A 13254-nucleotide genomic window follows, 5' to 3' on the forward strand; every position below is an offset into this window, starting at 1 on the left:
TAGTTCTTTGTCCCCTTTGAGCCAGTAGTCCTCTACCTCTTCCGAATGCGGAGTAGAAGCGAAAGGACTTGCCCCTCGCAGAGGTTCCTGTGGGACGAAAAGGAGTCTGACGGATTGCAGCTCCTAGGGATTTTGCTGCTGCTTTTGAAGTTTGCAGTTTCTCTAAACTGTCATCCGCCTTTTTCCCGAACAAAGCCATCGAATGGCATGTTCAAGAGCCTGGCTTGCACATCTGGGGCAAAACCAGACTCTCAACCAGGCGAATCTCCTGGTTGTTGTACTTGCCGCCATTGCTCTGCTGATACTGTCAGCCGAATCAATGCCCGTCTGGAGGGATTCGCACATAGCGTCTTTACAGTCCTGTATGATCTTCAGGAACGCCTCCCTTTCTTCTCCCTCCGGGATGCAGTCAGCCGCTGTAGAAGCACACTCCCAAAGTGTATGGCTGAATCTAGCAAGGGTGCAAGTAGCATTAACAGATTTTAACACCATGCTACATGCCGAAAAAAACTTGCCATAGCATCATATTTTTTTATCGTCCCTGTCCTGTGGGACGGTAGGGTAAGCAGTCTTGACATTAGTAGAAGATGCTGCCTGTACCACCAGACTTTCTGGGGATGGGTGTTTTGACAAAAACTCCGGGTCTGCAGAAGATACCCTGCATTTTGTAGCCAGTTTTTTATTTACTGCCGGGACGACATCTGGGGTTTCCCAGTTCGTCATAATCCTCCTCTGAAGATTATTATGAAAGGGCACTATAGGATCCTCCTGTGGGCCTTTGTCAAGAATGTCCGTGAGGTCATCTTGTTGGAAAAACTGTGACGGTGCAGACCACCCCATAAACTCTGATCCTGGCCATTAAGGCTCTATAGGGGGTTTCAGCATGCTCCCCCGGGTCTGGCCTAGCAAACTCCACCTCAGGGGAAGTGTCCAACCCACTTGCCTCATGTAAGGAATCATGAAGATCCTTTAACCTGCGTTCTTTAGAGGAGAACTCCTCTCTAACTGGGGTTGCAGGACCCTGCAACTCAAATGTGTCTTCTTGTTCAGACAATTCACCCTCTTCCATAATTGAGGACATAATTCTCAATTGTTCTGAACTCAAAGGGTGTAAACCCCCCCCCCCCCCCCCATCTCCAAGGCAGAGGGTGCCAAACTTGTCATAATCGGCCTCGAAAACGTCGATGTCGTCAAAGGCTTCGGGCGTGGCGTAGAAAACAAAGGCGGAGGCCCCGATGACCTCGACAGAATTGGGATTCTGCTCGAGGAAGTCAACAACCTCGACGTCAGAGGACCTGGGGATAGCCACTGGGTGTGTCGTAACCGTGACTTTTCTTGGCGTCGACGCCGGTGTCTAAGATGGCGTCTAAGATGGCGTCTAGTCGACAGACCCGTGTGTCGAAGGTCCCTTCGACAACGGCGTCGAAGATACCGACCTCGGCGGCGACGGAACCTTCGAAGAAGGTTTTGAGGTCATAGCCTTACTCTAGGTTTCGAGACACGCTCGAGAAGTTTCCTTTGCCGGGTACTGCGACGGTGTTTTTGACCTTCGGGTCTTTCGACCAGAGCATCGCTCTCGGCAGTCTTCGAGGGGGTCGAGGCCGCTTATATTTTTGCGGAATTCCTCCCATTCAGCCCGGGAACTATGTTTCGTGGGGCAAGGGATTCTCTTTGGAGAAACAGAGGAAGAGGAAGACGGAGAAGGGAATCTTCGACGTCTCCTCTTAGAGTGCTTCGATCTTGAGGAGTGATGGGACCCACTCCGAGACCTGGAGCGCGAATGGTGACGAGAAGAATGTCTCGACTTTGTCGAGGAAGAAGCTTTAAAAGTCTTACCTTTCTCCACCTTCCCCCTAGGCTCCTTCAGGGCCTTAGCTGTCATGGACATACAGTCCTCTCACTCCGAACAATGGTGTTCAGCTCCCAAACACCACAGACAAACTCTGTGAGGGTCAGTCAGTGACATCTTTTTCCCCACAATCTCGGCATTTTTTGAAGCCGGACCGAGGAGTTGTCGGTTCCAACGAAGAAGCCATAGTACGGATCGAATATCTCGAGGTAATATAGGATTAACCTGACAAAACTGAGCAACGGTATTCCGAGGCACTGAGTAAGCGCGGAAAAACGGAACTGAACAACGGACGCTGCGCGTGGCCTTTATAGGCAGGATGACGTCGATAGGGCGGCTGTCGAGGGACATCGACCCGGAGGATGTCGACGCACAGCGCCCTCTAGAGAAAAATTTTCCGAGGCCAGCAGAGCTGGAAGGAGATATCTAAGATAAGGAATACGTAGGAGGACACAATCCCTTCGAATACAGATACTATGACACCATTCGGTATAACTGTTCTCATACCAACATCTGCGCATACTCCCCATCACTATCTAAACACTGCTGGTTACACACCCCCTGCCAGGCGTTCTCAGGCCTAACGCAGCCACAATCGGTCTACATAAATCCTGCCCGAACAAACATACTCCTGATATCTCAACCACCACACCTACTGCTAAGAAGCAGCTATTTTACGAATACCACATCAGCTGCACACATATTCGGTGTTCACACGCACCTTTAACTCCCTCTACTGACCTGAACTTTGGTTCCCAAGGGCGTTCAACCTACCAGCGCCTTCAGACCATACCAATGGTATATAAGGCGCTATATAAATGCAAAATAACATAACATTGCTATATATGCTTTTTATGATGTTTTGCACAGCTTGATAAAATAAAGGAAAATAATTTTTAACTTAGTAAATGGTTGTGAGTGCTTGGGCAAGTTAGTTTTGGCTAAAGTTGGAGGTGTTCATCTGCCTACCTTCACCTTTTTCCTGACACCCTTTTGCAAAAATATATATGGGTACAGGGTCCCCCCCCCCCCGCCTCCACATGCATTTACGACCAAAACAAATATTGGAAAAGGTAAAATAAATTTTCGATCACTGTTTAACAGTCAGGTTTTTAAATGGTCAAATGTTTTATATAGACTGTTTTAACGTTAGGTTTTTACTGTTCTACTTTCATTATTGCAGATTTCTATTGCACCATTTCATTAGTTTGTCTTGTAGAGCGCTCAAATGCACTTCCTTTTTCGCAATATCTAGCAGTTTGTGATCAGAGGGACTTCTACTAAAACCACCTTTCTGCTGCATGGTCCGATTGTAGCCGTATTGCTTTAAGAAAGGGCGCTTTAAAAAACCTATCCCACTTGTCTAGTTTTGTGCAGTAGGCTGCTGGCAGCTTTAAATTTAGCTTGTCGCTCGACTAAAAAGTAAGACTTTTTCCTGACCTGCATTTTTGTTTTCAGCCTTTCCTTGGGGAAGCAAAGAGACCCAAACTGGCAGCTGTGGCAATATGAGCCCAGAGCCCACCTATGCATCCTTTGTAGAGGTCTGGACTGTTGAAATGGGTCCCTGGCCCCAGAAGCCCAATAAACTAGGACTAAAGGTATAGGCAACTTAACCTTTTGTCCTGGGAGTATAGCTCAGCGGCAAAGTGCGCACCTTGGAAACAAGACAGCACGAACCAACACAGGTTCGGTCTGCGCATAGAAACCTCTGGGTATTAAGCACGTTATAAATACGCACAAGAGACATTCCTGTAACAGCGCCTCGTTGCCCCCGGGCTATGTTGAGTGCTTTAAAAATGCAAATAAAAAAACAACTGAGTTTACCAGTGTTGAGTAGTTTTCAGGGCCAGCCCGATTGGCTGGCTTCTAAAAGCAGAGTGTCCTCCCTTATGCGATTGGAGTGCTGGCTTAAGCTAGCCACCTGTTAGGGCAGATTATTCATTTGGTCCTGGGTTGTGGTCCAGAGATGAAATCCCGGGTGACTGAACTCTGAAACTCAACCTGCAACCGTTCACTTACTGGGTTGTTCGCCGTTCCTGAACAGTGTCCCCCCTGAAACTGGTGCAATGAGCATATATATATATATATATATATATATATATATATATATATATATATATATATATATATATATATATATCTTTGGACACTGGGATGGTGGGTGATTCTTGAAACTTACCCTCAGGAGTTCCTTAGGCATCTGCAGGCTCCCATTCAACCACGTTTGCGAAGGACTTCCATTGGCTCAAAACCTGCTTTTCCTCATAGAAGGATGGGTTCTCAAGTCGCTGGTGTTTGTTATATACACACACACACACACACACACACACACACGCAGGCACGTCTGTGCATGTAGGATACTTACAGGCGGTATGTCTACAGCTTTTATGCTGTTATATCGTGTAGGGAACATTCTACAAGTTTAACTCCACTAAAGGGATTCTGGAAGGTACTCACCTGAACATTGACAATTTTACTGGGTTCCTGGCGTTCGACACTAAAGGCTAGAATTTCAATGGACCACTGATGAAGATATTTTTAAAAGATCATTGCATTACCCTCCAGCCCATGCAAAGGTGTTAAGCTGCAACACGTAGCTGCTGGTTGTTTACTGAATGTAGTAAGACCATAGGTCTGGTATTCAATGCTGCCTTTTCGTGGCCCTCTGAGAATTGTTGAGATTTACATTATGTGGTTTCCAAGTAAATTACTTCTTGATAATTTACTCCACTGAAATTACATCATGGTATTTTCTTTCAACTGCTCTGCTGTAGCTACCACTTGTTTGGTGTAACCTTCGGTCAGAAACACTAGTCATTGCATTCTTCCCCAGAGGGCTGCAGAACAATTATAAGACGCAGACATCCTTACTGGGTTCAGTTGGCCCAAGCATGTTCTAAATGCAGTGGCAAACAAGTCCAAAAAAAGCAAATGGTTGACACCGCCAGAGTTCAGGGAATTTCTCACCCCCCCACCCCCTCCAACACTGTGGGCCGAACTACCTGGTTAGGAGTTCACTCATAACATATGACTGAGGGCATACTGCTCAATCACATTTACCAGCAAGTTTAGAATGAACATGGAAAACCCATCAGCAGTAATCCAAGAAACCCAAGTGACCATTTCATGCAAGAGTTTCACGTTAACCATTGGGGCACCACACAGCCCGGTGTCCGACTACCAAAATGCATTTTCTACTATAAAGGTGGCAGAACTCGCATCATTAGGAAAGGAGCAAAACATTTCAGAGCTACAAGCTCTCGGTCGACCAGTGGCCCCCATTCCAGAGAGCTTACCTGAGGGAGGACTCTGTCGGCTTGGGAGACTCTTCACCACTTTCACTCTTCAATTTCTTATTAGGTTGTGGGGCTGTAGTGCTGGGCTCTTTTCCTTCCCGCTGTCTCTTTATGGGTACAAAAGCTGATTGTAAAACGTTAATCACTCATGGGTACCAAAGCCAGGTTGACAGGAGTGTTCATGCTTTTCTCAGGTTTATTGCAGTTCAGTGCTCAGCACAAACGAAATAAAAAACTACACAAAACACCTTACATTTGCTCATAATCCAGGCATGCACACAATGTACAGGCTAGCCAGAAACTAGCCTTAGTAAAGCTAGATCCACAGACTCGCCATCTTCAAAAATACAAACAAAGGGAAGCTTACATGGCATATGGTTGCTTTCCTGAGTGAAGGGTTTGTTGACAATCTGTTTGGACTTTGCAGCGAAGTTCAGGGCTGTTAGTGTGTCGAAGTAATACTTCTGCCCTGGGGCAATGTTGGTGATCATGACGCTGTGTGCAGATCCCCCGAGGGAGTCCTGAAGAGATTGAAAGTGGTCAGATAAAAACCGCATGTTAGTGCAGGATGTGCATGCAAGATGGAAAGCTGCTCACCTGCAGGAGGCGCGTTAGCTTGCTGTCCCTGTAAGGAATTCTTGGTAAGCCCTGATTTAGGGCATCCACCACCTTGCTGAGAACAAAGAGGGAGGAGTTGATGGCCCCACTTTCCTTCAGACGGATGCCCTGATTGCCTGTACGCCGGTTATCCTCAGATCCGGCCAGATCGATGAGGTAAAGCTTTCCAGTGAACTGCCTGAAGGGAGAGAACCCCTCCCTCTTTTGAACCTAAAGGGAAGGAAAAGGCAAAGTGACTAGAAGGAAGCTACAAAGGAAAGGAAGAAATTATAGCCCTTTCAAGCTCAACATGCCTAGAATGCATACAGTGTCCCACGGGATTGCTTCTTTCAAATATGAGCAAATTGAAGACACACCAGTACTTTGCTTCAAGGGCTAGCCACTTTACAAGTTACTCTTTCGGAGACATCCCTCATTAAATATAGGCCTGGATCGAAGAAAATATGGTAACTAAAGAGTGGCCCTCCACATCTGACTTTTGGCCAGTGAATGTCCCAGCTATGCTCACCTTGATGAGTAGTACCGCGTGGCTGCGGCTGGAACGATCGTTCAGTTTGGTAGATGCCACAGTGCGGTTCTGGCTGGCTGGGATGAAGTAGTTCTCAAAATCAGAAAAGCTGCTGATTATCTTCTGTGTCAGGTTCGGAATGAAGATGTTTTTATCCTGGTCTTCACGTATTGGGAGGTCCTGGTGTTTAGGCTCCAACAAGTCCAGAACCTAAAGAAACGTGAAGTTATCCATTGACTATATTGTGCCACTTATTGGAATATGATCTTGCTACACATTAACTAAGAAGCGAAGCACAGGGAACACTGGTATGGTTTAATTTTCTATGGCCATCTGTTGGGTAATAAGACAGACGTACACTTCAGGTGAGAAAAGGTATTCTAAGATCATGCAGTCTTGGCATCTCCCAAAGGGAGACTTAGTAGGCATGTACAGTTAGGCCCAAGTAGATCACATTGGTACATTAAAATATACCATTGTATATTTACTGGAAGTTCAAATATTTTTAGAACAAATAAAACATACATATAAGAAAAAGGGCTTAGTGTAGACCCTACCCATCCATATAGGACATCTAAAGCATTAAAGTAACTGTTTGAAGGGTTTTCAGAACCAAAGGTTTGGGGATTCTGGGAAGCCAGCGTACCTGCAAGGACTTTCCAAACTCTAGCTAGTGTAGCGCTACAAGCAACTTCAACCAGGGTGGCAGGCAAACAAGTTGGCAGGGGAACAGTTTAGGAGTAACTGAATATCCACACAAGTAAGCTGCATACATTAAAAGGTTCAGCAAGGGGAGGCCACCAGGGGGCGCACAGGCAATGGCTGCCTGATTCGCGAGCTCTTCCCGAGACCAGGTCAAAACGGGGTCTGAGAACCCCCACCATCCCCCCAATCGAGCGAAACAACGGGGTCGGAAGACAACGGCAAGGCAGAGAACCAGAGACACGGCTGTGCAGCAGGATTGCTGGAAGAGACCGCGAGACCGGGGACAGGGCCGCGGCCCACCCAGTGCAGGTGTCGGAGAGGGGTGATCAGGCCTGCCGGAGCCGGCGGGGGAAGACAGCCTCCCTTCACTACCCACTCAAGGCAGCACAGGCCGCGGGAGAAGCGCGCCACCACTGGGGGAGGAGTCGCTCACCCGGAGCGGTCCCCGGAGAGGCCCCCCGCCACAACAAGATCGCAGCCAGAGTCCGCGAGACCTGACACAAGGCCGCGGCCCACCCAGTACAGGACTCGGAGAGGGGCGATCGGGCCCGCCGGAGGAGGCAACCTCCCTTCACTTCCCGCTCAGGACAGCACAGGCCGCGGGTGAAGCGTGCCGCCACTGGGGGAGGAGACACTCACTCGTAGCGTTCCCCGGAGAGGCCCCCCCACACCGCCTGCGAGAGAGGTACCCACTCCACCCTCCTCCCCCGCCGGATCCCGATCGGTGGCATCACCGCAGGGGGGCAATTCCTGTGTGGGGGAAAAGTGAGACCTGCCAAGATGGGCCTCCAGCAACGCAAAAAGGACAGAAGACCACCACCCCGTGGTGGCAAAAGCACCCCTCCCCCACCCCAGAGGATAAAAAGGGACACCGGAGGCACTGCAGTTGCCGCCCTGAGTACGAGGCCCCCGCCTGAGGCTGGCGGGGCATGTGCCTGTCCGGGGGCAACTATTAAGACCCAGCAGAGACACACTGAAGTGTTAGGGGGTGGCCGCCGCTTCCCCCCCTCCATCCCCTGAAGAGCGCTTCCACCCAAGTGTCACCAACGGACCCGCGAGGTGAGCTTGTGGCCCACTAGGAATTGAGGCACACCTGGCAGAGAGCCCGGGGCAACCTGATGGACTGGCAAAGGAATTTGCCAAAATATCGCTACCAAGACCCGGACCCCCCCCCCCGTAAAAGAACCGCCCCACGGTGCGGTAATGGCCCACCCAGAAACCTCAGCACCCTCAACGACCGCAATGGAACGGGGCTTTGCTACCATCTTGCAAGAAATACGAGATATGCGAGCGGACATTGCCCAAAAATTTGAAAAAATGGACCAACGGGGTCAACAAAGTTGATGAGACTCCTTCAGGTTCAGTCCAATCAATCTTCATCTGCAACTTTTGAGGTACAAACATGAGGTTAGCCACCCTTGAAAAAAGGGAGGAGGAGAGGACGAGACAGATGGAGGATTTTGAGAACAGGGAACAGAGAAACAACCTCAGGATTTTTGGGGTCACGGAGGAGGAGACGGAGAGAGAGCCGACCCGAGTGGTGCCGAACATAATCGCCCTCCTCTTTGAAGAAGAGATGACCAATGAACTCATATTTGATCGAGTAGCTAGAGCGGGAGGACGGGCAGGGGGCCCCCCGATCGATCCTAGTCCGGTTCCATTACTATCTGGAAAAGACGCGGGTTTTGGAGGCCTCCAGGAAAACTCAGGAGATTATGTATAACAACTCCCAAATCTCCATTTTCCAGGACCTTTCTGCATACACCCTGGCCAAACACAGGATGTGCCGCCCCCTCACACAGCTGCTGAAAGAGAAGTGAGTGCGATACAGATGGGGCTACCCCTTCTTAACATTTGAATACTTAGGCCAACAAACAACACTGATCTCGGAGGAAGATATCAAGGGAGCAATCCAGGACTGTGTGTCTGACCCAACTACCCGACGGGAACCATTGGGGCCGGCCAGGAGTGGATCGGGTGGCCCAGGCCCGTCGGGCGAAAGAAGGAAGCAATCAGGAGCAAGGAAATTTAGGAGGATGAACACGCCCTCCCCAGCAAAAGAGGGGGAACGGAATGACTGAGGGGTGATCCCCAGGGAGTCCCAGAGTGAGAATGGATTTTTGAGTTTACTAAGGATTATGGATCGCCCGCGGGGTAGTGAATCGGCAAAGACATGAGGTAAAGTTGAAGTCAGAATCCCCATGAAAAGCAAACTTAGCGGGTTCAAATGCGGGGACGAGGTCAAGCTCACGATAATGTGATTGCAACGATCGCCTGGCCGAGAGGGGCGGGCTGGTGGACCGGCCAAAGTGCCAGCGATGGCTGAACTATCTGGCTGGACGCCGGGGCAAGGGGTGGGGGCGGCATGAACGAGTTGGGGATTGTTTGTTAGGGAAGGGGGTTTGGGGGTCAGTTGGGGAAACGTTATAATAGAGTCCAAAAGTTGATTCAAGTGGAGGGCGAAGGGAGAATTGTTGTGATGTTGTTGACCATCAGAGCGGGAAGCACAGACTATGGCTGATAGCTTGCCGGCCCTGGGAGTGGGTACCCTTAACGTGCGGGGGCTGAATACCCCTACGAAAAGATCCCTGATCTGCAGGGAGTTTAGGAGGGCGAAACTAGACCTGCTGTTCGTGCAAGAAACACTGGGAAAGGGGAATGGAGCCCAGGTTGCGAGGAGGGGGAAATCGAGGAGGTCTTTCATGCATCCCACAGGACCAAAAAGAGGGGTGGCCATCCTTGTGGCAAGGGACGTGGGGTTTGAGAAGGTAGACACCTTGAAAGACCCGAAAGGCCGATATTTGTTGGTGAGGGGCACCCTACAGGGCTCCCCCTTACTCTGGCTGTAGTGTATGGCCCGACAAAGGACAGGCCCATTTTTGGGAAGAAGAGATAGGCTCAGACTATTCATGCAAGGTCCGCTGGTGGCAGGGGGAGATTTCAACATGGTCCTCGACCCAACCATGGACAGGAAGAGGGTAGCCCCCCTTAATCCTTGATCCGCAGAAGCAGCCATGGCACAGTCTTTCCAGAGGGTAAACGAGGACCTGGGACTAATAAATACAATTCCTTCCCCCAGAGTGGGGATCCCATCCTTCACCCATTACTCAGCGATACACAACTCGTTCTCCAGAATAGACTATATCCTGGTAGACGAAACACTCCAACCACATGTGTCAGGCTTTAGGATAGACCCAGTCCCCTGGTAAGACCACGACATAGCCAGAGTCACCATAGCAATGGGTCGGTGCAGGGAACGCAGAGGGCGCTGGAAATGTAACAATGCCCTATTAAAAGATGAGGTCCTTGCTCAGGAGGTTTTGGACTCCATAACAGAGTTCTTTGAGCTGAATGATAACGGGGAGGTGGCCACTCACACGCTCTGGGACGCCTTTAAGGCTACCCTACGAGGGGTCCTCATAAAAATAGGGGTCCAAAAGAAAAGGGAGAGGGAGATCCAGGAGAAAGCTCCGGAAGAAAGAATAGCCCGTCTCCAACCGGAGAGCTCCCCGGGGCAACCATTAGAGCGCGACCGGGTGGCCGCTCGGAAGACTGCAGGCTACAGCTAAAAGATCTACTCTTACACAGAAAGGAGCCTCCAAATGGTAAAATAAAAATATTATGAGAAAGGGGACATGGCAGATCGGATCTTAGCCTGGAAGTTGAGGGAGGTCCAGAGAAGCAGGAGGGTGAAGGAGGTGAGGGACGCTCAGGGGCTCCTTGGCAATGACTCTCCCCATATCGGCGAGGCTTTCCGCCAATATTATAAAACCCTCTACTCTTCTGAATATGACGGAGATGACGCCCAGATAGAAAGCTTCTTGAACTCTATACAGATCCCATCCCTCTTGAGGGAAATGGCAGAGGGGATAGAGGGCCCGTTAACCGAAGATGAAGTGGACAGGGTGATTAGTGGAATGAAGGTGGGAACTTCCCCCGCGGAGGATGGCTTCACAGTCCTTTTACAAAACATTTCGCTCCTCCCTGGTCCCATACTTTGTGAGGGTCTTTAATGGGGTACTGGAGGGGGGCATACTCCCGAGTCCATGATGGGGGCCGTGATAGCGGTCATGCCCAAAGAGGGAAAGGATCCATCGGAATGTTCCTCCTATCGGCCCATATTGTTAAACATTGATGTTTAGATCTGGCAAAGGTGGTGGGGAAGCGGCTGAAAGGAATAATGCCGAAATTAATCCATGGGGACCAGGTAGGCTTCATTAGCGGAAGACAGGGGTCTGACAATATCTGTAAAACAATAGACCTGCTCCACTCTGCCCAAACATCGGAGCTCGACGCATGTGTCCTCTCACTGGACTCGGAGAAGGCCTTGGACAGGGTCGAGTGGCGCTACATGGAGCTTCTCCTTCAAAGAATGGGCTTTGGGACTCACATGAGCTGGGTAACTGCACTCTACAGAGCTCCCACGGCTAGGGTACAGGTGAACGGGACGCTGTCCGGGTCGTTCCCCCTCTCCCAAGGGACAAGGTAGAGGTGCCCACTCTCCCCCCCTGATATATGTCCTCACAATGGAGGCTTTGGCAATAGCGGTCAGAGCTCACCCAGACATCAAGGAAATAAGAAGAGGGGAAATCGAATTCAAGCTTTCCCTGTTTACGAATGACATTCTGGCCTACCTGGTGGACCCGGGCTCCTCCCTCCCCCCTGCCCCCTCCCCCCCTGACCCTGGTGTCATCATTTGGTCGCTTCTATGGCCTGAAAATAAACACGGGGGAAAAAAAAAAAAGTCTTGCTCCCAATGCGAACAATGGACCCAGTGCTTGACCCTCTGAATAGGTTCCATGGGATTGAAGTGGAGAGGGTCGCCATAGGGTACTCCTCACCAGAAACATTTCGAATTTGGGCCCCGCCAATTACGGCCCCATGATGGCGGAGATCACTTCTGATCTGAGGAGATGGGGCAAAATGATCCTCTTGTGGTATGGCTGAATGACGGCAGTCAAAATGAAGATTCTGCCACGACTCCTGTACCTATTCACGGCTCTCCCGTCCAGAATCCCCAGTGCAGAACTTTAGAGACTTACAAAATGGGGTCCGCAACTTTGTATGGCAAGGGAAAACCCCGAGAACTGGAAAGGCCACCTTGACCCTACCAGGGGGGGGGGGGAATTCGGGCTGCCGGACTTTCACCTTTATTTCTGTGCTGCCCAACTGCGCGTCCTCCTGGAGCACGAAAGAGAGCCCGAGAACGTATTGGTCTTACCTGGAGGATATGGATGCCCACCCCCCCTGAAGGTCCGCGACCTCCTATGGGCGCCTCGCAGGGAGATCCCGACACACTTATGATCCCATCCGACCCTGCGAGTCCTCTGGGACATTTGGAAAGAAGGACCCCAAACCGCTCACCTCACCACATGGCCGTCTCCGATGTCATCTCTCTGGGGCCATCCCATCAACCTGGGAGGGAGAGGGTTCAGACACTCCCAGAACTGGTCAGACATGGAGATGAGTGGGCTGGGCAGATGTTCAGGGAAGGCGAATTCCTATCTTACGACGACCTCAAAAATGCTCTAGGTCATGAATCTATATCCATTTTCGAATACCTCCGCCTAAAGGGCATCCTTTGCGACCAATCATGGGGCACTAACCTGAGAAGACAGTTGACCCCGTTCGAGAAACTCCTCGACTCGGTGGCCTCCAGGAAGGGGGCGGTTTCAAGTATGTACAGGGTTCTAAATACTTCCAACCTTCAAGGTAGGAAGAGCTTCCGCTTGTTCTGGAATGACCTGGTAGGTGCTGAAATCTGAGGATGACTGTGCCAGAATATTCAAAATCGCATTTCACGGAAATCTTTTCACCTCAGACATGGAGCACAACTGTCAGATGTTCCCGGGGGTGTCGCCAAGGTGCCCGAGAGGATGCAGGCAAATGGGATCCAGAGGCCACATGTGGTGGCACTGCCCGAAGGTGCAAGCATACTGGGAACTAGTGAGGGACTGGATAGCGGAAGTAACTGAAGACAGTTTACCACTTAATCCCTTGACGATGCTGTTGGGCCTCCCACCGGAGGACGCAGAGTTGCACCGATATCCAAGGATGTGAGAAACCATGCTAAGGGTGGGCAGAGTAGCATTGGCCCAGAAATGGAAGAGTCCTGAGGCCCCCTCAAAGGAGGACTGGCTGAAAAAAGTAAAAAACAATGTTTGATGGATAAATTGACAGCATAACGATACTAGCTCTTTCCTCACAGATTGGTATGGAGTACAGCAATCCTGGGGATGGGACGTTCACTGAACCCACAGAATGAATCCCACCCCGAA

The 13254-nt window shown here is 50.3% G+C and overlaps 1 protein-coding gene across 1 annotated transcript in view; it reads right to left on the bottom strand.

Annotated features, from left to right (window-relative positions):
• Positions 1-13254, bottom strand: part of KIF22 (kinesin family member 22) — a 315116-nt gene that overhangs the window by 236195 nt on the left and 65667 nt on the right. Inside the window, exons 5-8 of the mRNA XM_069652023.1 lie at positions 6272-6481; positions 5743-5973; positions 5513-5666; positions 5146-5269 (exon numbers count right to left, since the gene is read on the bottom strand). Coding sequence (XP_069508124.1) covers positions 5146-5269; positions 5513-5666; positions 5743-5973; positions 6272-6481 — 719 coding nt within the window. The remainder of the gene's footprint in view (positions 1-5145; positions 5270-5512; positions 5667-5742; positions 5974-6271; positions 6482-13254) is intronic.

This window comes from Ambystoma mexicanum, chromosome 3p (genome assembly GCF_040938575.1).
Source record: "Ambystoma mexicanum isolate Mex_15411 chromosome 3p, UKY_AmexF1_1, whole genome shotgun sequence".
In the NCBI taxonomy this organism is placed as follows: Eukaryota; Metazoa; Chordata; class Amphibia; order Caudata; family Ambystomatidae; genus Ambystoma; species Ambystoma mexicanum.